At 47.0% G+C, this 24,006-nt stretch overlaps 1 protein-coding gene across 1 annotated transcript in view; it reads right to left on the bottom strand.

The window, feature by feature from the left end:
* Positions 1-1,046: 1,046 nt before the first annotated feature.
* Positions 1,047-24,006, bottom strand: part of LOC147722833 (uncharacterized) — a 61,365-nt gene continuing 38,405 nt past the window's right edge. The window contains exons 3-4 of the mRNA XM_086967396.1: positions 2,701-2,835; positions 1,047-1,495 (exon numbers count right to left, since the gene is read on the bottom strand). Of these exons, the coding sequence (XP_086823522.1) occupies positions 1,047-1,495; positions 2,701-2,835 (584 nt within the window). The remainder of the gene's footprint in view (positions 1,496-2,700; positions 2,836-24,006) is intronic.

Genomic DNA, 24,006 nt, shown 5'->3' with positions numbered 1-24,006 from the left:
TTTGGAAAACATTTGGCCAATTACACGTGAACGTTGTTTAGGCGTTATTGCTCGCTTGCCTGTCATAGGGTTGCTGTCTGTGGGGCTTCTAGGTTTTTGGGTGTGGGTTTTGGGGTCTGTGAGCACCGCTGCCACATTTCTAATGTTGATTGCTTTTGTTTTGAAGCAAATCCACGCCGGGAAACTCCAGTCGGGGCCCTGCTGCAGAACGCTTTAGGACACTGTGAATTCCAGGTGGAGCCAGCCCTCAAACACAAATTACAGGTAAGATAAGCGTTTGGATGGGAGGTAGTATAATGGAGTATTAGGAGTGGCGAGAGAGTGACAGTGGTACTAGTAAAGTCCTAGGACTCTTGAATTAACTTACTCTGTGACAGGCATTTACTTTGGAAAACATTTGGCCAATTACACGTGAACGTTTAGGCGTTATTGCTCGCTTTCCTGTCATAGGGTTGCTGTCTGTGGGGCTTCTAGGTTTTTGGGTGTGGGTTTTGGGGTCTGTGAGCACCACTGCCACATTTCTAATGTTGATTGCTTTTGTTTTGCAGCAAATCCACGCCGGGAAACTCCAGTCGGGGCCCTGCTGCAGAACGCTTTAGGACACTGTGAATTCCAGGTGGAGCCAGCCCTCAAACACAAAATACAGGTAAGATAAGCGTTTGGATGGGAGGTAGTATAATTGAGTATTAGGAGTGGCGAGAGAGTGACAGTGGTACTAGTAAAGTCCTAGGACTCTTGAATTAACTTACTCTGTGACAGGCATTTACTTTGGAAAACTTTTGGCCAATTACACGTGAACCAACACGATGACAGTGTTCAGTAAAACTAACTTACTGCAAAACCACCACCCACCAGGCTCAAAAGTAGTAAAAAGACAGGTATGCTCAGATAAAGTTTGAAAAAGTATATTTTTATATCCCTAACAAAATAATCTCCCGCAAGACCCTCCTAACCCCAACAAAAAAATAGTCCTTCAAAAGTCCCCAAAAACCCCAACTCCCAATTCCCACCCCCCAAAAGTCTCTAAAAAAGGGGCAAGGGACACTCTAGGGATGCATGCTGTGGACTTTGGCCTCCAGGGCATCATGTCTTAGGGACAGGTCATCGTACTGCTCCCGGAGGATGACGTGGTCTAAGCGGAGGCCCTCCAACAAACTTTGATTTCCCTTCAACTTGCGGACCTCCGCCTCCAGGTCGGACACTCTGTGGGTTGCACGGCGCAAGCGAGCCTTGACAGTACTGTGAGGGGCAGCCTTTGCTGCTCGGCGGTGGCGTCTGCCAGCCTGGCTCCGTACCGCCGGAGCACTGTGCTGACCGGCAGAACGTGGGGGCGCGGAGGAGGATGCAGATGTCCCAGAAGATGTACTGGACTGCGTGTCCTCCCACTCCAGTTCCACCAGCCGCCGATATTCGGCAACAGTGGCATCCAGCCTCCGTTGCCGGGCCAGTAGAGCCTGCATACTCCGGGATGGTTTGGATGTTTTTGTACGACCAACTATATGAAGAAAGAAAGACATAATCTGTAACCAATGCTCTTTGAGAATATGATTAACACAAAATGATTCAGCAGAAAGTTGTGTCACAGTACAACTACCAACTAGCCAGCGCAGTACAAAACTATTGAGGCCAGTATCATGGGCGTCCGCAGGGAGGGGCAAGGGGGGGCGCTTGCCCCCCCTGGATCGCAGGTCCATCCAGTGCTGGCCCAGTGACAATATGGTAATTACAACAGGCTGGGACCGACAGACAGATAGAGGCAGAGACAGGGACAGAGAGATAGAGAGGGAGATGGAGAGGGAGAGGGAGACAGAGGGAGAGAGAGAGAGGGATTGAGACTGAGGGTGACAGAGGGAGGGAGACAGAGAGGGAGACAGAGAGACAGAGACAGAGGGAGACAGAGAGACGGAGACGGAGGGAGACAGAGAGAGAGGGAGACGGACAGAGTGAGTGAGACAGAGGGAGAGAGAGAGAGAGGGGAAGAGAGAGCAAGAGAGGGAGACAGGCAGAGAGGGAGGGAGACAGAGAGAGAGAGGGAGGGAGGGAGACAGAGACAGACAGAGAGACACAGACAGAGACAGATGGAGGCAGAGACAGGGAAAGAGGCAGACAGGCAGAAACAGACAGAGAGACAGAGAGGGAGACAGAGGGAGGGAAACAGGGACAGATAGCGACAGGGACAGACTGACAGATAGGGGCAGAGACAGGGACAGACAGAGAGGAAGACGGAGAGGGAGACAGAAGGAGAGAGAGAGAGGGAGGGAGCCAGAGGGTGACAGAGGGAGGGAGAGGGAGGGAGACAGAGAGAGAGAGAGACAGCGAGGTAGAGGGAGACACAGGGAGACAGAGAGAGAGAGAGAGGGAAACAGAGAGAGGGAGGGAGACAGAGAGAGAGGGAGGGAGACAGAGAGAGAGGGAGGGAGACAGAGAGGGAGGAGGACAGAGAGAGGGAGGGAGAGAGACAGAGAGAGAGAGAAAGAAAGATGCGTGTATGCCAGGTCTGGTGGCTCAGTGGTCATAGTTTTTTTTTGTTGCTCTAGATCCACCCCCCTCCCCCACTGACTGACCCTGCCCCCATCGGTGCGGCCCTTGGCCACAAACCACACTGTCAATTTGGCCCCGAGAGAAAGTTTGTGGGGACCCATGCTCTATAACCACATCCTCCTGATTTAGAATTGTTTTTTTCTGGCATTTTTAGCTTACCTCTACCCGCCACCACCACTGTCTGCTTCCTCACAGTATCTGCTTGGGCCACTTGCGCCGCCTCCTCCCCAGAGTTGTCCTCGGAGTCGACCACCACCACCACATCCGAGCTGGCCCCGCCACCAGATGTTCCACCTACAAAGTAGATTTAAGAATGTTAGATTACACCACTCACTAGTATTTGGTCTAGGAATGAGGAAATGTGAAAACAACAGAAAAAGTAATTGACTGTCTAGTCTAAATTAAAAATGTCCCTCCTTCCAGGGAAGGCTGTTGTCTTGCTGCACTTTTTTGTCACAATTGATGAATGCTTGCTTAATTTTAACACACACCATTTTTCTCTGAACAGACAGAAGCTGGACTTCTAGTTCTAAGGACAAGAGCGACATCAACTTCAAACCAGGTGAAAGCTCGGCTCGACCACAAGAAATGTGTTCCATTACTCATCAACTCAGCACCAAGCACTTTATCTATTTCCAGCTAACTTAATTTTAATATATGTGTTTACTTTTAATAAAGCTTTTAAACTTGAATAGACTCTGTGGTTTTTGGTCCTCCAGACTACAGTGACTGAGCGAAAGGTTTTGCAATTTTTGCAAGGAGGAGTCCGTGCCTCTGACACTACCAGGTTTATACAGTGCGCCAAACACGCCCCTCTGAAATATTATTACTCTGGTGTTTAGTGTCCATAGTTCGGTTTGTGGAGAATTGTCCCTGCAACAGTAGTATTATGGATTGTGCTCCTATCTAAACACTATTTCAAAAAAATTAAAATAGGTCCTCTATATTTAAATGAAAACTTACTAGGGCCAGCAAAGGAGCACTCGCCGCCCTGGCCTGCATCCTCCTCCTTTGAAGCCACAGCATCCTCCTGTTCCGTCCGCTTGCCCCTGGGGAGACCTGACGTACAACTTGAAAGAAAGAACAGAAAACATTGATGATTGCTGCTTGTCGATGTCCTTGTCAACCAAATCAAACATTTAGAAAGAACAAGAACCAACTATTTCAGCCAAAAAGAGGGCTACAAAGGAAGGACTGCACCTGAGCCTCTACTCTAGGGGCAGATTTACAAGCCCCTTGCAGCTCTTTTGCTCCGTTCTTGCGTCACTTTTGTGACGCAGCGCCACAAGAAGAGAGGCGCCATGTTGTGGCGTATATTAACAACGTGACGCATATGGGAGATGCATCCCATTCTAAAGCCCTGCGCCATAAGGGAGCGTTCCAGCGCAAGGGAGGGCGTTCCTGCGCAGGAACGCATGCTAAAAGTGGCTATGGGGAATATATAAAATTTCAATCAGTCATTTAGGACAATGATGCGTCACTCAAACCCTGCACCTGCATGAAGCAGACGTACGGCTTGACGCAGCATTGCTGGAGCTGCGCCATCGTTGCGACGCAACTCCATCAATGAGCCGCCTTTACGGCACCGATGCGTAACGCTTCGGTGACGTTTTGGGACCATGGTGTGCCGAATTGTAAGTACGGCGCACCATGGGTGGTGCTGGCGTGCCGCACACTTTGCAGGGATGCGCAGGTAATTGCAAATCTGACACTTAGGGGCATACTTACGAGTTCTGGGCTGCACACCTCCAGAGGTGCGCCAGAACAAATGCGTAACACAAAACTAACCTTGCGTCACGGCAGATGCGCCGCAATTACAATGCGGCACACCCTGGCGCAAGGGTAGGCAGATGCGTGACGCATCTCGTGACGAAAGAGGGGCGCATCTCTAGAGTCGCGTCGCAGGCTCGATGCAACTCTAGCAATGCTCAGGGCTGCCCAATACTCAACATACCGCATCAGTCCTTACGCCTGCTTCAAGCAAGCAGGCATAAAGAATTGACGTAGCAGCGTCGCGGAAGTGCCTGCGTTAAATCTTGTAGATTTCACACAGGCACTTTTGCGAGGCGCACAGCTGCCTGACCCCCCCCCCCGCCCCCCCCCCCCCCTGCGTGGGAACGCACCCATTGTGGCGCAGGCCCAGGCCTTAACGTGGCGCATCTCCCTAGATGCATCACATTGTACATGACTCGCAGGGATGCGCCACGTTTACGTCGCTGTTGCGTCAGGTAAGGCAGCGTAAACGTGGCGCTAGGGGCTTGTAAATCTGCCCCTTTGTGTCTAGCATTACGCAGTTCTGTAAAGTACACTCATACATTACTCAGCCCAATTAAATGAACACAAAATAGAAAACAAATAAGCAGTGGCACCGCCACAGAGAAGGAGAGCAGTGCACCTGAAATGCACAGAAGATTTTGAAATATTAATTTACCTCTACTATCAATGTAATCGGCAGCATTATTGCTCTTTGTAAAAAGGTTAAAACAAACATTTGCAATATAACACACAGAGCAGGAGAAAAAACAGAGTAGTCAGTGATGAAAAAATTGCTACTACTACTCACCAAGCCCGGGGACCTCCACTCCCAGCAGGTCGAGCAGGTCGCGCTCCCTGTCCAGGATATCCGTCCAGCGGTGGGTCACCTGGTTGTAGCGCTCTGGACCCCCGAGATGTCAAACAGGGCCTGGCACACCTGCTCCCACCGCTTCCGTCGCTCCTGGCGGTTGTTGTAGCCAGCAGCGATCCTGCCGCCTGCCGCGATGGTCCTGGGGAGGCGGCGCTGTACATAGTAGACCAGTGCGCCCACCTCCTCAGGGCTGAAGGTGTCCCTGGGCACCACCATTTCCGCCCTCAAATGGCCACACGGGAGCCGGGCACGGGCTGCGGGGCCCGTCTTGGGCAGCTTGACTGCTGGCTTCACCATGGTCTGGGCAGGTGGTAGCAACAAGGAGAAAAAATGAAAAAGAATAAGACTAGGGAAGAAGAAAATAAAAGTTTAAAAAAGTAGTTGAAAAGTGAACAAAAGTAGCCTAAAACACAAAAATATATAGCTAGAAAACTAGAGGGATAGTTAATAATTTAAATAGATTCAAAAAATATTAAAACAAGCAAAGGATGGCAGAGATATAGAGAGGATAGAAACACCATGCCCAGACACATAGGAATGAATGAAAAACAAGATGGCGGCCCGATCACGTGCGCGTAAGTAAGTTCGCACGCGATTTCTCTCGCAAACTCGTGCAAACTTGTATTCGCAAGGCGCTCATTCCGCGAGATTACACATAGCGGGCGGAAACGGAAATACGTCACGCAAACAAAATGGCGGCGCCCATACTCGACCTTGGGGTAGTTCGCACGAGTTTGCTGCTTCCACGGTCGATTTCGCACGACGCCGCGCCTCGCGAATAGCGTGAAATTACTGAAAAACGATTTTTGCTAAAGCAAAAGCAATGAGCAGGTGCAAAAGTTCAACCTCATCATTTGTAACCATTCCCTGTAGTGCTTCCTGAAGGGGCCCTCCAGAATTCGGTTGCCTACTTGCAACTATTGTGTGACCCTGCTCTGACAGTCACAGAATAGTTACAAGTATGCCATTGCCAACAAAGATCCTGTTAAAAATTTTTTACATTGCAACACAAAGTAAAGGGAGCAGACAAACAGGTGCCAGCCTTCATTAATGTCAGTTGGGGCAGGGCAGGTGTTGTTGTAATTTAATTTTGCAAAACTTAAGTCACAGAATAGTTACAAGTATGCCATTGCCAACAAAGATCCTGTTAAAAAAAATTTACATTGCAACACAAAGTAAAGGGAGCAGACAAGCAGGTGCCAGCCTTCATTAATGTCAGTTGGGGCAGGGCAGGTGTTGTTGTAATTTAATTTTGCAAAACTTAAAGCACTTAGCAGGTGTGCTTTGCTTTGCCACAATAATGTACACTCACTGGTCAACCAGAGGGTGCTGTGATGACACCGAGGGTTGCATGGGTGTGCCAGCCAGAGGGTGGCATGGGTGAACCAGAGTGCCAGTGTTGACAGAGGATGCTGTGATGACACAGAGGGTGACATGGGTGAGCCAGAGGGTGGCATGGGTGAACAAAGAGAGTGCCAGTGGTGACAGAGGGTGGCGGTGATGAAGAAAGGCTTGCAAACAGGCTGGGCACGTAGAAACAACAAGTTCGCAAAACTGGCGACCCGACAAGTAAGTTCGCAATTTGCGAAATTGTACGAAACCCTCGCGAACTTGCAGAAACCCATGCAAACACAAAAAAAAATCCGCAAAATCCGCGAGAATTCGCGGATTTTGTGGATTTTCGCAATCCGCAAATTCGCAAATCCACAAATTCGCGGATTGCGAATCCGCAAAATCCGCTCATGCCTAGTTATTGCATTAACTGAAGCCAAGGGGTGAGTACGTTTGTGCTGTTTTATTAATTCATAGCTCTTGTTGTTTGTGAGTAGTCTAGAGAAGTAACGATGCCTGGACTAAGTAAGTTTAAAAGAATTTGTTGTCTAGGTTGTACCAGGGATTCCCAGTTAGAGGATTCATGTCTGATTCCTCCAGTTGGAACTCCCACTTATGAGCTCTATTCGAAACATGGTATTGGTCCCATTACCTTTAATGAGACATTGGTCCGATACACGGAAAATAGTGGAGTTTTAAGATGGCCCCAAAATGGTAGTTTTGACTCCGCCATATTAGATCATTTGGAAGCGATTCTGTTTAGAAGGAAAGCCCGGCCGGCAATGTTTGACTCTTTTCGCCTTTGGCGTAAGGAAGCCAAAAAGAAAGAAATTAAGCAAGCGAAAAAAGATAAAAAAGCACAACACGTGTCAATTATACAGGCTGCACAGCAGTTTAAAAATAATGAAGTAGATGGCGTGAATGAGATATTGGAAAGACAACATCGCATGGCGATAGATAGATGCTATCCGATGTTGCCTACTTCTCCTTCAGATAAAAGTAAGGAATTGGAAGAAGATTCTTTAATGTCTTGTTTATTGAATTCACCTCCGCCCTATGCCCAAACTCCTAATGCACCTCCAGTACCCCCTCCTGTTGCTCAACAAGTGGTTGTTGCATTTCCGGTTGTTCAGCAACTGGCTCAACCTACTAATGCTCCTTTGCCTGCCTCTGCTCCGCCTTCACATTCTGTAATTCAGCCCCCACCTTCTCTACAATCCCCTGCTCCTGTTCTTCAGTCAGCTACTTTTCAGTATCCGTTGCCTTCTACATCTGTAATGCCTCCTATTCTCTTAAGGGATTCTCCTACCTCACAGAGAAGAATAGCAGATGCTGTCTCAAACTTCTTTTCTCCTCTTCTTGGGTCTTTGAATCTGTCTCCAGCTTTCTCTAGACGACAATCCCGTTGTCAACTTCCTCTTACCGACGAGAAAGTAGTTTTGGGATCTCTTGCTCGTAAATAGATTGAGAAAGGACTAGAATATAGTACAGAGGACAATATGAGTTCTTTTCATCAGTGGGTGGAGCCCACTCAGAGATATGTTTTTAACGTTATGTGTCAAACTCTTATTAAAGGATGGGAAGATACGTAGCTAGATTCAGTTCCTTCGGAGCTACTGAAGTTACAAGCTGATTTTGATAAAGGTTTTATTGTAGGACCGCAAGTTGTAGACGCAGTGAATAAACTTGTTGCGTTTCGGGCCATGTTTCAGTCCCTGACTCTCTATGAGACTGATTCTGTTAATAGACAGGGTATTAAGAATTATCCGATGCGTGAAGTTCCTCCCGTATGGAGAGAAGAGGTAGTTGGTCCACCACAGATACCTGCCCATTTCTAGCATATTTGGGTCCACGAACCTTGGAAAAAGTCTGAAGTATTGGCGCTTAAACAGACTCTCCCGGACCCCCGTAAAAATCCTGCTGGGTATTATAAAGAATTGTCTCAAACAGTTGAGGCTTGTATTATGAATTTGGCTGATATTGATATGTTTTTTGGGAATTTTGTTCCGCAAGCATTAAGGGCACAAATTCGTAGAAGCTTGTTTCCGGTCCAGGTAAGGCATGGCTAGGCAGTTCGGGCTGGACTGTTCTCATGAGGCACATGGTCAGAATGATTTGCATATGGCCATGTCTGAACTGGGGTGGCAGAGTGGGCTAAAGAACGGTGATGGATTAAACCCAGATCTGTTGACTGGGTGTGAGTGTTTGATTGGTTCAGATGCTCTGTCCATCACCACCCCCTTTAGTACCACGAATTCGTAGAGAAAATCATGATGCTGAATTAGGCGGTGTTTGGGCTGCTATTTGAGCCACTGATGCAGGTCAAGTGGGTGGTACGAAGCCCGATGATTTGATTACTGCCTTACCTGGCAGAATAATTGAATTGATGAAGACAATGATGCCTGCGGTGCGAGTAAATTGGGATATGCTGGCCGCTTGCAAGCAGAAGAAAGACGAAAGCGTTTCGGATTTCTTCACTCGTTTTGAAGAGACGTTTATTGACCATAGTGGTCAGGATCTGAGTGTAGAGGGTGGTCAGCGATTGTTTGTGGATAAGTTTGTATACAACTTACTCCCTGAATTATCGAATAAATTAAAGAGTTCTGAAAGTGCATGGGCTGTTTCTTCCCCTGCCAAAATATTGGCTACTGCACAGTATTATGAGAATAGAGATAAGGAGGAGAAAGATAAACAAGAGAAGAAAAATAAAGATCTGAAAACGAAGGTTCATTTGCAGCAGGCTTATCCTCCACGTCCTGCACAGTCTCAGTTTTCTCAACCTCCACAGTTTCAGAAGGTGTTCCAGAAGCCTGAGTCTTTTGTACCGCGATCTTTGGTAGGTCCTAATCAATGTACGTATTGTAAGGAAGAAGGACATTTTAGGAATAGTTGTCCGGTTTTATTGCAGCATAATAATGGGATATCTGCTCCACGAGGTTGTGGTAATTTTCAGTCAAGGATCTAGAGGTAGAGGATGAGGTGTGTCCTCTCAGTCAATCAACCAATCAGTGACACTTATATAGCGCGCTAACTACCCGTAGGGTCTCAAGGCGCTGGGGGGGCGGGGGGGGGGTGCCGCTACTGCTCGAACAGCCAGGTCTTCAGCTTCTTCCTGAAGGAGAGGTGGTCTTGGGTCAGGCGCAGGTCGGGAGGGAGGGAGTTCCAGGTCTTGGCGGCCAGGTAGGAGAAGGACCTTCCTCCCGTAGTCGCTCTTCGGATGCGGGGGACGGCGGCGAGGGCGTGGTTGGCTGATCGGAGGTGGCGATTGGGAGCGTAGAAGTTGATTCGGCTGTTGAGGTAGCTCGGGCCCTGGTCGTGTAGGGCTTTGTGTGCGTGGGTGAGGAGGCGGAAGGTGATTCTTTTGTTGACGGGGAGCCAGTGGAGGTCTCTCAGATGTCCGGTGATGTGGCTGGTTCGTGGGATGTCGAGGATGAGTCTGGCTGAGGCGTTCTGGATCCGCTGGAGTCTCTTCTGGAGCTTGGCGGTGGTACCGGCGTAGAGGGCGTTGCCGTAGTCCAGTCGGCTGGTGACGAGGGCCTGGGTGACGGTCTTCCTGGTCTCGGAGGGGATCCACCAGAAGATCTTTCGTAGCATGCGTAGGATGTTGAAGCACGCCGAGGAGACGTTGTTGACTTGCCTGGTCATGGAGAGGGAGGAGTCCAGGATGAAGCCCAGGTTGCGTGCATGGTCTGTCGGTTTGGGTGCGGTGCCCAGGGCGGGAGGCCACCAGGAGTCGTTCCAGGCGGAGGGTGAAGAGCCCAGGATGAGGACCTCCATCTTGTCAGAGTTCAGTTTCAGGCGGCTGGTCGTCATCCACTCGGCTACCTCTTTCATCCCTTCGTGCAGGTTGGCTCTGGCGGAGGCGGGGTCGTTGGTCAGGGAGAGGATCAGCTGGGTGTCGTCGGCGTAGGAGATTATGCTGAGGTTGTGTTTGCGTACGATGGCCGCGAGGGGGCTCATGTAGACGTTGAAGAGGGTGGGGCTCAGAGATGACCCTTGAGGGACGCCGCAGATGACTTCGGAGGCCTCTGACTTGTACGGTGGTAGGCGGACTCTCTGTGTTCTTCCGTCGAGGAAGGAGATGATCCATTCCAGCGCCTTGTCCTGGATTCCGACGTTGCTGAGGCGCTGTACTAGGGTGCGGTGGCAGAGAGTGTCGAATGCCGCGGAGAGGTCTAGGAGGATGAGGGCCGCTGTTTCTCCATTGTCCATCAGGGCTCGGATGTCATCGGTGGCGGCGATGAGGGCGGTCTCGGTGCTGTGATTGGCTCGGAAGCCTGACTGTGAGGGGTCGAGGGATCCGTTCGTCTCGAGGAAGGCGGCCATCTGCTTGTTGACGGTCTTCTCGATGACTTTGGCTGGAAACGGGAGGAGCGAGATGGGGCGGTAGTTCTTGAGTTCGGTGGGGTCCGCTGTTGGTTTCTTGAGGAGAGCGCTGAGTTTGGCGTGTTTCCAGCTCTCAGGGAAGGTGGCGGTGTCGGAGGAGGTGTTGATGATGTCCCGCAGGTGGGGTGCGATGACAGCGTCGGCCTTGTTGAAGACGTGGTGAGGGCAGGGGTCGGTCGGTGATCCGGAGTGGATGGAGTTCATTGTGCGTATGGTGTCTTCGGTGCTGATCGGGGTCCAGGCGTGGAGGGTGGTCGTGGGGGGTGGTTGTTCGGTCATGGTGTGCGTTGGTTGGTTGTTGAAGCTCAGGAGCAGCGTCTTTCCCTCCATCTGCTACGAATGTCTTTGACCAGCAGAGAGTCCAGTCTGCCCAGTATTACAATGATGATTATCGTGTTGAAGATAGGATTGAAGATTTCCATACTGAATAGGACAGCCAAGGACGAAGTAAGGGAGTTGTGTTGATTCCAGTAGATCAAAAAGTACTGTATGTTACTGTCAATGCTATGGGTGTTTCAGAGCCGTTTCTTTTGGATACTGGTGCGATGAAAAGTTCTATTATTCATTCTAAGAAACTGGATTACGAACTGGGGCACCTTTTTCTGGTTTAATAAATACTTCCGTAGGATTTTCTGGCGCCCCAGTTCGTAATCCAGTTTCTTGCCCCTTACCCGTTTCGATTGTTCCCTATGAATTGGATGCTTCCCTTATTCTGACAACCGGTTGTGGTGAGAATTTGTTGGGTCAGGATTTGTTGAAAAGGTTACATGCAATATTGTATTGTTTTCCTTCTGGTGTGCATCTTACGTTAGGGAAGAAATCGACATCTTCTATGTATTTATCCAGAGATCAGTTTCCACCTGAGTTGCTCTCTCTTCCTGAAAGTCTTTGGGCTACGGGTCCGAATGATGTGGGTCGTCTTGCGATCCCACCGTATGTTGTCACAGTTAAAGAAAACATTAGAATGCCACGCATTCCCCAGTACTGTATTTCTAGCAATGGTGAGAAAGCGCTTCTGGCTATTGTTGATGACTTTATTCAGAAGGGCGTGGTCGAAGAAACGAGAGGCAATGTCTGTAATAGTCCTGTTCTCCCAATTCTTAAGAGAACTGATCCTTCACAGCCCCCTTTCTCCCAATTCTTAAGAGAACTGATCCTTCACAGCCCCCTGTTTATCGATTTGTTATTGACCTCAGAGAAGTCAATAAAATTGTTGTACCACAGTTTCCTGTTGTTCCAGACATTACAGCCTTATTGACGATGATTCCTGCTTCGGCAGCTTGGTTTTCAGTGATAGACCTCAAGAATGCTTTCTTTAGTATTCCTATTGCTGAAGAAAGTAGGGATATTTTTGGTTTCTCACTAGGTGGCCGAAGTTTTCGATTAAGGTGCTATGCTCATTCAGTATGTGGATGATTTGTTGGTGGCTGCTGATACGGAAGACGTGTGTAAGAGTGTGACTGTTGCATTGTTGCATCATTTGTCTGCTTTAAATCATAAGGTGTCGCCCTCTAAGTTGCAATATGCCTGCCAAGAGGTTACCTATTTAGGTCATCTCTTGTCGAAGGAGGGACGGCGATTGACCCCAGAACGTATTCAGACTATTTCTCAGATGTCTGTACCTACTACGCAGAGAGAAGTGCGTGCCTTTTTGGGTATCACTTCCTACTGTAGACAATGGATTCCTAACTTTTCACTTTTGGCCAAACCATTGTTGGCTCTTACGTTGAAAGATACGCCCCATCCGCTCCCTTGGACGGATGAATGTCAGAAAAGTTTTGTTGACCTATGTACTGCTCTATGTTCTGCTCCGGTGTTGGGTACCCCAGATTATAGTAAGTCCTTTACACTGTACGTTCACGAGAGAGAGGGTTGTGCATTGTCAGTCTTGATACAGCAATTTGGAGATAAGCAGAGGCCATGCATCTATTTCTCTGCTACATTAGACCCAGTAGCTAAAGCTTTGCCCAGTTGTCTCAGAGCTACAGCAGCTGCGGTGATTTCTATTAGACAGTCTGCTGGATTAGTGTTAGATAACACACTCATTGTTATGGTTCCACATGCAGTGGATACCCTGTTGAATAGAACAAAAACACGGCATCTCACGAGTGCTCGTTTGTCTGTATACGAGCTGACACTTTTAGCGAGTCATGTGCATATCAAAAGATGTAATACATTAAATCCAGCTACACTGTTGCCACTCCCAGATGAGAAAGACGTTCAGGAAAAACATGATTGTTTTCTTCGTACGGAAGAAGAAAGGAAGGGCAGGATTGATTTGAAGGATACTCCGCTCAAGGACCCGGATGGAATCCTATGAGTGGACGGTTCTTGTTTAAAGCTTCCAAATGGGGAAACTACTTCTACTTATGCTGTCACTACATTATTCACAATTGTTGAAACGGCACGTGTCGGACAAAATTCAGACCAAGCAGCTGAATTAATAGCCTTGACTAGAGCGTGTGTGTTGTCAAAGGGAAAGAGAGTGAATGTGTACACAGATAGCCAATATGCTTTTGGTGTTGCACATAGTTTCGGTAGATTATGGAGAGAGAGAGGATTCTTTACCTCTCACGGGACAAAGATTCAGCATGGTCAATTAGTGACTGATCTTCTTGAGTCACTTACTTTACCTACACAGATAGCGATCATAAAGTGCAGTGCACATAAGAAAGTTATAGATGATGTTGGTCGTGGAAATGCGTTTGCAGATGAGGTAGCAAAAACTACAGCTGTAGACGCTACTAGCCGAATGTATGTGGCAGGTCCTGCGAATTGGGTTAGGGAAATTGGAATGTGTGAAGACACGATTGAGAGTGTGAAAACGATTGAGGGAGAGGCTACTGAGAAGGAATTGAGTACGTGGAAAGAAAGTACGGGAATGCTAGATTCGATGGGTTGTTGGACGGAGTTGTCGGAACATCAGCGATGGCTATTACCGGACGCTTACGTGTTGCCGGTTGTGACTATGGCTCATGGTCCAGCTCACATTAGTGCGAAAGGCACATGTAAGCTTTTGGCTCCTGTGTGGCAGAATGAAGGAATTCCGAAATGTGCTGAGAATGTGGTTAAGCATTGCATTGTTTGTTTAATGCATAACCCAGGAAAGGGTACCCCAACTCCGGCAGGTCATTTTGCTCCCCCGTCATATCCTTTTGAGGTGTTGCAGATTGATTACATTCACATGGATCGATGCAACAACCTCAAGTATGTTCTGGCGGTGGTTTGTGCCTTTTCCCGTTGGATAGAGGCCTACCCTTTGAAATATAACACTGCTTTGTCTACTGCTAAGGTGCTACTTAAAGAGTTCTTACCTAGATTTGGTTTGCCGCAAATTGTCTGGAGTGACAATGGAAGTGAATTTGTGGGTCAAATTATGCAGAAAGTGTGTTCTGTTCTTGGTATCAGACAAAAGTTCCATGCGGCAAACCATCCACAGTCAGCGGGTTTAGTTGAGTGCTAAAATGGTACACTCAAGCTTAAACTAGCTAAGATTCAAGCTATCACAGGTCTTGCCTGGCCTGATGCCTTGCCCCTAGCTCTTTTGTCGACCAGAACTACTGTACACTCTCGTATGGGACTTAGCCCATATGAAGTGGTATTCGGACGCCCAGCTAATGTTTGGGGTGTCCCTCGTCTCAGGAAGTACTCTGACATACCATATCCTTTGTTAATTGACTACTTGCATGACTTGACTGCTAAACTGAGTGTTATTCGCCAACAGGTACAAAGTGCTTTGCCAGAGGCTTACACAGACCCAGGTCACACCATCTTGCCCGGCGACTGGGTCTGCATCAAGAATTTTCAGCGGACTAAGAACTTGGAGCCTCGCTGGTCAGCGCTTAGACAAGTTCTGCTTATCACTCGCACAGCTGTGAAAGTGGTCAGCAAGAAAAATTGGGTTCATGGCATGCACTGTAAGAAAGTGTCTCTGCCATTACCCTTTGATCAGTGGATCCGAGGTGGCATAAGAGAATCTGAATCTGCAGCGATTCCTTGTTTTGTTCCTTTCAGTGACGCTCAAATCTATGAAACCCAGTCTGAGAAAGTTGACGACGACATTCTTCAAGCCGCTGTGCCTGTGCATCTTTGAATAGACACTACAAATCCAGCGACCTTGTTTAAGGACCGGACTATGCCGAGCAAAACACCTAAAATATGAGGTCAAAAGTTGGCCAGAAGAATTGAACACTTTTTGACATTTTCTTTTTTCCCTTTTTCCAAAGACATTTCTTTTTGCTTATGTGATATTTAGTATTAGATGTGCCATCCGTCTCCGTCGCAGGGTCGCAGTAGGAGACTCAGACTGTAACCTGGTTTTTGTTCTTTTAGTAAGTGGCTAGTGCCTCAGGATATACAGAAGTGAGTAGCTGAGTGATTGAGGAAGATTGCCATGAGCGAATTTTTTTTTTAGATAAAGATGGATGGTACAATAATTGTAGGTAGGGAAAATAGGAAGCATGAAATGAGATCGAAGTATTGTAAATTATTGCGTAGTCGTTTTGGCGTAACTTTGTGTGTTTTTATGTTTTTGTGTATTTTATTAGCGTGCGCAGGTTGAATCGTACGTGTTCTTCAGCAGAAAAATGTTGTTAATTCTACGACTTCTTTGCCTACTCATCTTTCTATCCTTTCACATAAAATGCATACTCTACCTCCGCATGAGCAGATAAGGAGAGCCGAATATATGAACAATACGTTTGTCCAGCTGTTGCACCATCATCAGTTGGCTATTAATATGACTGATTGTTGGATGTGCGGACTCATGCTACACAATACACACCATACCTGGTTCTTCCTTTTTCATATGAGGGTTCAGCTTGGGCCTATCTGGCTATGTTTTCGGCCGCATACCACAACAGACTTAGAAGTTCCGTTAAAACTTTTAGGAATTGATTGGATTTTAGCCACAGCGTTTGATTAAGGGTATAGTGGTGATGGCTAAGATCGTAGAGAAGAACAAGATTCCATTAGATGAGAAGAGAGCTTATGAGGGATGAAATGTTATTACCCATTATGTTTCTAGACTTGGTGACAAACCTTGACAGGGTGGGTCTTCTCCAGTATGGACCATACCCCATCAAGGTAATTTCTGTCTCCAAGTTAATGGCAAAAAGACTGACAGCAAACAGAGTTGTCTCTATACTTACATTTTCTCGTCTCCTGACTTTCCTCCGTTGGTTCCGTCTCAAGGAACATACTTCGTCTGTAATGATAGAGCCTATACGTGGCTCTCTTCTAACTTTTCTGGAACTTGTTATATAGCTTTTCTCCTTCCCCCTACATATACGGCTCGGTCAGACCATCATAGAATTAGATACAGCCGAGGTATATTTGATGCCAAAGACACGGCAGAACAAGAGGGAGGAGACTTTCCTAAAGGATTCCTTCCCTTTTGGGGTCCAATGGCCAACAGCAGACACATCAGGCAATTGGTTTGCGTGGTTGAGACCACCATCATTGTTACTGCAGGTGAGCTAAGTAATATTACGGCAGAGCTTCAGGCTGACCGTCTTATGACGTTGCAGAATCGAATTGCACTAGACGTAATCTTAGCAGACCGAGGAGGTGTGTGTAGATTGATCGGATCTAGTTGCTGCATTTAGATTCCAGATGATGATCCGACAATATACCAGGCCATTTCCAGATTGCATACCGTCTCCAAGTCGATTCATCAGGACGAAGGAGATTGGTCTCTTATGGGATGGTTTTGGGGAATATTGTCAACTTGGGGATGGAAGATCCTAACGTTCCTTGGAGCAATTTTGGCCATCATATTCTCTTGTTGTTTGTGTATTCAATGTGGTCCTGCAGTTTGTGGCCTACTGGCTACTCTATGTGTTCCACAGTCCGTAACTCCAAAGACAGAGAATATTAGGATGATGGTGCAGCAACAGCTTGAGGATTTTATCAACATTGACGTTGATTCCGACTCAGATTAGCATGAGTTGGTTTGTCTTTGCCTGAGTAATGGCAAAAGGAGGGGCTGAGGTTCTGTAAATTGCGAATTTGTTCGTGCTCAGCCACCATTTTGTAGCCGCCGCCATTTTGTGCTGCCCTCACTCAGGCAGCACGGCGAGCACGATGTTTTTGTCGTTTATGCATTTACGTGTCAGGTGGCTTCTTCGCTCTTGTTTATTAATGAGTGTCAGGGTCTGGCCGAGTACACTAATTCCTGTCTGAGCTGATTAATCCCCGTCCGGACCATTTGTTGGTTCACACCATTCTTTCCTGTAGGTTATCTTATCTGCTGTCCTTCGCTACACGTCTCATGCATTCTCCTGTTTCACGACTGTCCTTCTAGAGCATAAGACTGTGTTTCTCTACTCGTAAACTGGATTGTGTGGATTCGTTTGTAATTTACTTAAGGGGTTGAGTGACAAACATAACTACGGGAACTTAGGTTACCTAAGACTTAAAGCATTGTCTATAACATTTGCCTATGCCTCATGCTCTTGTGTGTTTGTATTTTGCATTGTATTGTACCGTATCTAAGCCTGTACGCCACGGAGTTAAGTGGCAGTCTCTTTTGAACCTCGTTATATCAACGGCTTCTAAGACCACTGTACTAGCTGCAGCTAATAAATACGATCTTCTACGCCAGACGAAGAGTCTGTGTCTCTGTATTTGACAAGGCAGGTGAATTCCGGGGATTTGAGGCGTACCCTGCGCCGTCGGGCCTTAAGGCTACGGTTCTCCAACATATGACATTGTTCTGCATTCTGTCCATCAACTGTTATTTTTGCATTTGTCACCCCAAGTGGTATGGGTATGCTAAGACGTGAGTCCCATGCTCTCCAAACCACTGGAGTCAAGCTATCCTGGCTGAAAACGGCTGATAGCCAGAAACCGGTCCTAGGATGCTTGATTCCGGTCCAGGAAAGACATGACTTGGCAGTTTGGGCTGGATTGTTCCCATGAGGCACAGGGTCAAGGCTGATTTGCATATGGCCATCTCTGAACTGGGGTGGTGTGGAGTGCAAACAAACAAAGGATTTAGGCCCAGATCTCTGTACTGTAGTGAATGGATGACATTGTTCTGCATTCTGTCCATCAACTGTTATTTTTGCATTTGTCACCCCGAGTGGGATGGGTATGCTCAGATGTGATTCCCATGCTCTCCACACCACTGGAGTCAAGCTATCCTGGCTGAAGACGGCTGATAGCCAGAAACTGGTCCTAGGATGCTTGATTCCGGTCCAGGAGAGACATGGCTTGGAAGTTAGGGCTGGACTGTTCCCATGAGGCACAGGGTCAAGGCTGATTTGCATATGGCCCTCTCTGAACTGGGGTGCAAAAAACCGATGGATTTAGACCCAGATCTCTGTACTGGGGTGAATGTATGACATTGTTCTGCATTCTGTCCATCCACTGTTATTTTTGCTTCTAGAGGCCTTACAACGTCCCAAAGAAATCGTTGTTGTAAAGTGACCGGCTCATGGAAAAGGGACAGATTTCGTGTCACTTGGAAACCGCTATGCGGATGAAGTTGCATGATTCTGTGCCGAACAAGGTTATATCTTCACTGAGAACCATGTTGAAGAGGGCGAAGAGAGAACCGATTTGAACATGATGCTGGTCATGGGAGGCACTTGGGATTAGCTCAATTGTTTGCAAGAACAGGTGTCAGACCACGAGAAGAATGTGTGGATCAAATCAGGCTGTGTGAAAGGGGATGTGGATATTTGGGTCTCTGGTGATGGAAGAGTGGTATTGCCGGATGAGTTGCTGAGTCCGAATGCAAGACAGATTCATGGTGCAGTGCATTTAGGAAGAGATGAGATGGTGCGAGTTTTCCGACAGACATGGTACAATCCACGGTTTCGTGCAGTGGCAGAAGCTGTGTGTCAGAGATGTGTTACGTGTCAACAAATGAATATTGGAAAGAGGACTGAAGTTACCATGAGTCACATTGGGAGGTCAGGTGGGCCCTTCAACAGAAGGCAAATTGGACTTCATTGAGGTACCTAGGTGAAAGCACTTGAGGTATATCTTGGTAGTGGTGTGTGTGTGTTTTCAAGGTGGGTGGAAGCATACCCAACCCGCAGGTGCAACATACTCAAGGTAGCTAAGCTATTGTTGAGGGAGCTTGTCATTCGTTTCGGGATTCCAACCTCTTTGGAATCGGACAGAGGAACGCATTTTCATAGTGAAATCATGAAGATGCTTTGCAATGCACTGAATGTTGATCAGAGATTCCATTGTAGTTATCGTCCAGAGGCTTCTGGATTAGTGGAGCAGATCAATTGGACTCTGAAAGCTCGAATGGGGAAAGTGTGTTCATCTACGTCTCTGAAGTGGCTAGGTGCTTTGCCCTTGGTGTTGATGAGTATGCGCAGTACCCCAGACAGGAGAACAGGTCTTTCCCCTCATGAAGTGCTTCTGGGAAGGGTTATGAGGGTTCCACTGGTGCCAGTAGCAGCTCATATTAATATCACAGATGATCTGATCCTCTATTATTGCAAGGGACTTGCTGATGTTGTCCATTCTGTGTCTCAACAGGCGCAGGCTGCTGTGGTCCCGGCATCCAGTGATCTCTGTCACGACCTGAGTCCGGGGTACTTGGTGTTGGTTCGGAAGAACGTGCGAAAGAGCTGCTTGGATGTTCAGTGGAGAGGCCCTTACCAGGTTATCCTATTCACGAACACTATTGTGAAGTGTGGGGGGCTGCCGAACTGGTTACATGCTTCCCATATCCGTCGAGTTTCAGCACCCTTGGAAGAAACAGCTCCTCTCCCGAATGAAAATCCAGCTTATGTGGCAGGGCCACAGGAGGGGACAAACCAAGCTGTGAGGGTGTCTGATGCAGCTGGTTGCTCACTAGACCAAGCTGAGGAGGGTCACAACAGCAGCGACTCCGAGGCTGACTCCGAAAGGGGAAGTTGCTGTGAAAGTGGTCCAGAGTCAAACTAAGCTGAAAAAAGTTGTGAGCAGGGTGAGCAAGCAGAAGCTGAGAGAACCAGCAGAGCAGAGGAACAGTGGCCGGCGAGACAAAGGCGACTGAACTTGAGACTGGTTTCGGAAAGAGACCTTGCTCCTGTGTCTGAGGAATCTGAATTGGACGAAGCCGAAGAAGGCCAAGCTTGTGGAGGACTAAGGAGATCAAGACGAACGAAGGTGCCTTGCCGGAGGTACGCGACTCCTGAGTGGACTTACCTTGTGACTGATGACAGGAGTACTGAGATCAGGGAGGGTGAGGGCAGTGATAGTGATCAGTACCAGTCTTAACGTCAAGTTGGATGTGCTGTTGTTGGTGCCAGGACTTGAAATTGAAGGTGTACTGACCATTACAGTCCCGAATCCACCTATATTGAGCAGAATTCGCCATCTGATCTTGAGTAGACTGCTCTTTCCTACGTTTGGTCCTGAAATACCATCTCATGAATCTATTGTTATTAGTCTTGAACTTTTGGAATATGTGCTAGAGGCGGTTGGAAAAAATCTTATTGTGGATGAATAAGACTTTTTGTAAATAAATTGAGTTGCTAACCTAGGTCCAAGTGGAAGAACAAGAAACTTAGGGGCTTCCCATAGAAGAAGGAGAAGGGTTAGGGTTGTCTTTGAAAAACTGTAAATAAGGAACTGAAATTCGAAGGGGACTTCCAGCTTTCTAAGGTGTGGTTCGAATTGGTTTGAGCACCAGAAGGTGGAGAGAAGAGACTGTGAAATTTGTTGCTGAACAAGAAAGCTGTAAATTGTCCTGAGACCATGGAATCTGGAAACCCGAATTGTAGAGCTAGGTGCATTGTAGGCCAACTTGTAGGAGGAGTGATAAACTTCATTATTCTAGTAGTTGTAGTTTCGTATTTAATACCACATGAGCAGGCAGTGGAGGTAGAGGGAACACCTACACCTACTACTCCTAGCGAAAAAGAGGTCAAAATAGGAGACAAAAGAGCTTTGCTACTAGAGGAGAGTCGTAGGTTACATGCAGATCTGCAGAGAGGCAATTTCAAGCTTAATGTGTATGCGAAGTTGTTGTATGAGTACATTGAGGCTATGGATGAGTAAGATTGCTATGTGTGTATGCAATTGCCTGCTTCTGTAGATGAGGGTATTAGATACCATCATCTTCCATTGACCTATGGAATTTCATGTAGTTTGCTGCTTAGCATTTTCTATGGACGTAATCATTTTGAATATATTTTTTTGAATCGTGATGCTGTACTTCCTGAAGTACCTGCCTACAAGCATTTGAACAAGTATGATTATTATAAATCAGAAGACAGGCTTGGGACGTATTTCATTCCGACTCAAGAGTTGGATACATCTTATGCTCATCGCCATAATCTGACATGTTTGTTGTCAGATACAGAGAAGAAATTCATAGAGCAAGTAGTAGATAGGTACTGGATACAAAAGCAGTTGAGAAATTCAGGGCAGGGTAAAGTGGATTGGATTGAGTAAACAACAAAGAGGGACCTAAAAAGGACAATATTTATCGGGGTCCAGTGTACCTGTCCTAACAATCTATAACCATGTAATGTACAAAGTTCCCCAAGAGATAATGTTGGTATGGCAGAGTAGTCTCTCTAAAAGAATGTATAATCAATCGTCAGGGAAACGAAGGGATCCCTTATCGGAACTTAGGATGCCTCACACAACTGATTAGCTGGACGAATATTTTCATCCTGCAAGATGGTTGTCTTGCTTATCATCGGCTTCCTGCTCCAACTTCAAGCCGGCGCTGCAATGCCTGACAGGTAGTACTAAGTGCTACACTTTTGTGGAGTTCTTTTGTTCCTGGCCGTTGTTGAGTGCGTGTGAGGGGCCTAAGAAGGTGAAGTAGTGAGCGTGTACAAGTGTGTTAAAAAAGGTTAGCTTAGTCCACTACGGCAACTTTATTCATGTGGCTAAATACCTTATTAAAATAGTGAAGGGAGAGGTACCGGGACTCAAAAACAATGTAATTTGGCCTCGTTCAACCCTCGCCTGTGGCCAACATGTTTCATGCCCTATCGGCAATTCTTCAGGACCTAATCGTGCTCATAAACTCATAAGATGCCCAGAGTGGGCTATAAAGTATGTAGTATACAACCTGAGGGGTCAGTAACCAAAGCAGGCCGGTGTCCTGTGTGGAAATCAGCCACTCAAGCCCTTGGAAAGGTCCCCACAGACTGTTCTCGTGGGACCTGTGCTTCTAGGTGAGTACCTGGTCAGCACATGGCCGTTGCCACTAGGCACCTACCCCCACACTTCGGCGCGACTATGTGCTGACCAGGGAAAGGTGCTGTTCTCAGAGAATATTGAATCGTAACCTTGAATGTGCACAAGATTGCTTCTCACGTATTTCAGTTGTAGGTGCAAGGCCACGGACCTTGTTAGGTAGAAAGATCCATTGTTTAGAAGTTAGGCCGGTAGGAGTGAGGACGAGTAACTGCCAGAGGAATGTCCATCTGCAACATTTGGCGGAGAAGGTGCCTGGGATCCAAGGACACCTCAACGGACGCTGGATGGAAGAGTGCCATGCTGGAAAAATCCTAAACCCGACAACTGCCTGGAGGGGTTTGCCTTGGGGCGCACCTACAATTTTGGGAGTTTTGTATTAGGGACAGTACCCAAGCGTGGAGAGCAGATTTTGTTAGAAGGTTGCCAGAGCAGGATGTAGGCAATTTTAGACAGCATTGAGGGGAATTTGGGAAGAGTGGGGTGTAGGAAGGAGCATCCTAGAACGAGCTCAGTAGTTTAGGCTACTTATCTAAGAAACGTGAATGTACTTCGTAGGGAGTCTTCACAGCTGACACCTTTACTCTTGCCTGAAGGGAGTTGTTAAGTAGGGATGTCACCTTAGAGTTAGTCTAGGGACAGATTAACTTTTCCTTTCCTTTTTGTAAATGCAGTCCAGACTCCAAGTAGGGATGGTAATTGGATGCCTGATGTTTCTTGAACTAACGTTACTTTTTATTCAGAGTCGTCTGAGACTATTTCGTAGGATTATGTTTGTATTAGTGCAAGTTTACCTTTTGAACCTCTTGCTGAGGTGTCTGTATGTCCAATTATTTTTGGCTTTGTAATAAATCCTTTAACTTCAGGTTGTGGTCAGTGGTTCTTTAATTTGGATTTGATTGATGATTACAAAGCTGTTTAATTATGAATTTGAAAACCTCCCCTCTACACTTCTTAGCAGACAAAGAGGTCCAGTCAACCTGTTCCAGGATTCTGGAGGATTGATAAGGTAAAAATCTAGATGAGAATCCCAGCTCCTTAAAGAGAAAATGAACGTGATATACCGAATTGTGCATTGTCTTCCATTTGGCATGGGGCATAGGCAATGAAAAAAAAAACTTAGATAAATGCATTGTCACATATCTCTGTACATGTCTCAGCCCCTATGAAAAACATCAGCTTTGATTGATCTATCCAGTCACAATGGTATGCTGTATTTTATCCTATCTGCGTCCCTAAAGGGGACTAATTTCAACAGACCTCAATATGGTACGAATCGATGAACAGGAAAGATAGGAGACATTGGACTGCAAACACTTTAAAATACACTGACATTCTGCAGTCACACTTCCAGCGATAACCAATCCCGCAAGAGAAAAAATCGCTTGGTCTCTCTTTCTTTCCTACACATCCCAATCCTGCCTCTCCCCAAAAAAGAGAAAAAATAATCTGGCTAATCCTGCGCTCAAATGTTCCACTTACGCCCTTCTTTTTCCTTCTTCACTTGATGATAGTTAAATACAATATACCTTCAGGAACTCTCTATCACTTCTTCTCACAAAATCTGACAACCTAAATGTTGAGTTTCTCTTCCTCGCTTTCAAGGACGCGAGGCAAGGAGTAGCGAGTCATGCTTGGCCGTGGCTCTGTTGGCGCCCCAAGAGAAAGCGTTTTGAAGGGTGTGTGCCGCTTTACTAGGGTGATTGCCTTGGAGACATTTATGGGAGGTACATGATGTTCCTGACAATGCGGCCAATGAGAGGGTCAAATTAATAATCTGTTCAAATTGGGCCTCCCTGCGAGATGTATTTCCTTGTTGTACCTGTGACCTTTGCGTGGAAGCCCTCTGCTTTCCCAAATTTCAAAGAGCTCTCCTCTCCTGAGGTTTCTTTGAGTAATGGAAGTAAATATGAATATGGATAAGGAGATCTCTTCAAACACCCACTCCACAACCA

This window comes from Lissotriton vulgaris, chromosome 4_1, assembly GCF_964263255.1.
Source record: "Lissotriton vulgaris chromosome 4_1, aLisVul1.2, whole genome shotgun sequence".
In the NCBI taxonomy this organism is placed as follows: domain Eukaryota; kingdom Metazoa; phylum Chordata; class Amphibia; order Caudata; family Salamandridae; genus Lissotriton; species Lissotriton vulgaris.
This window is presented reverse-complemented; position numbering and strand designations above follow the sequence as displayed.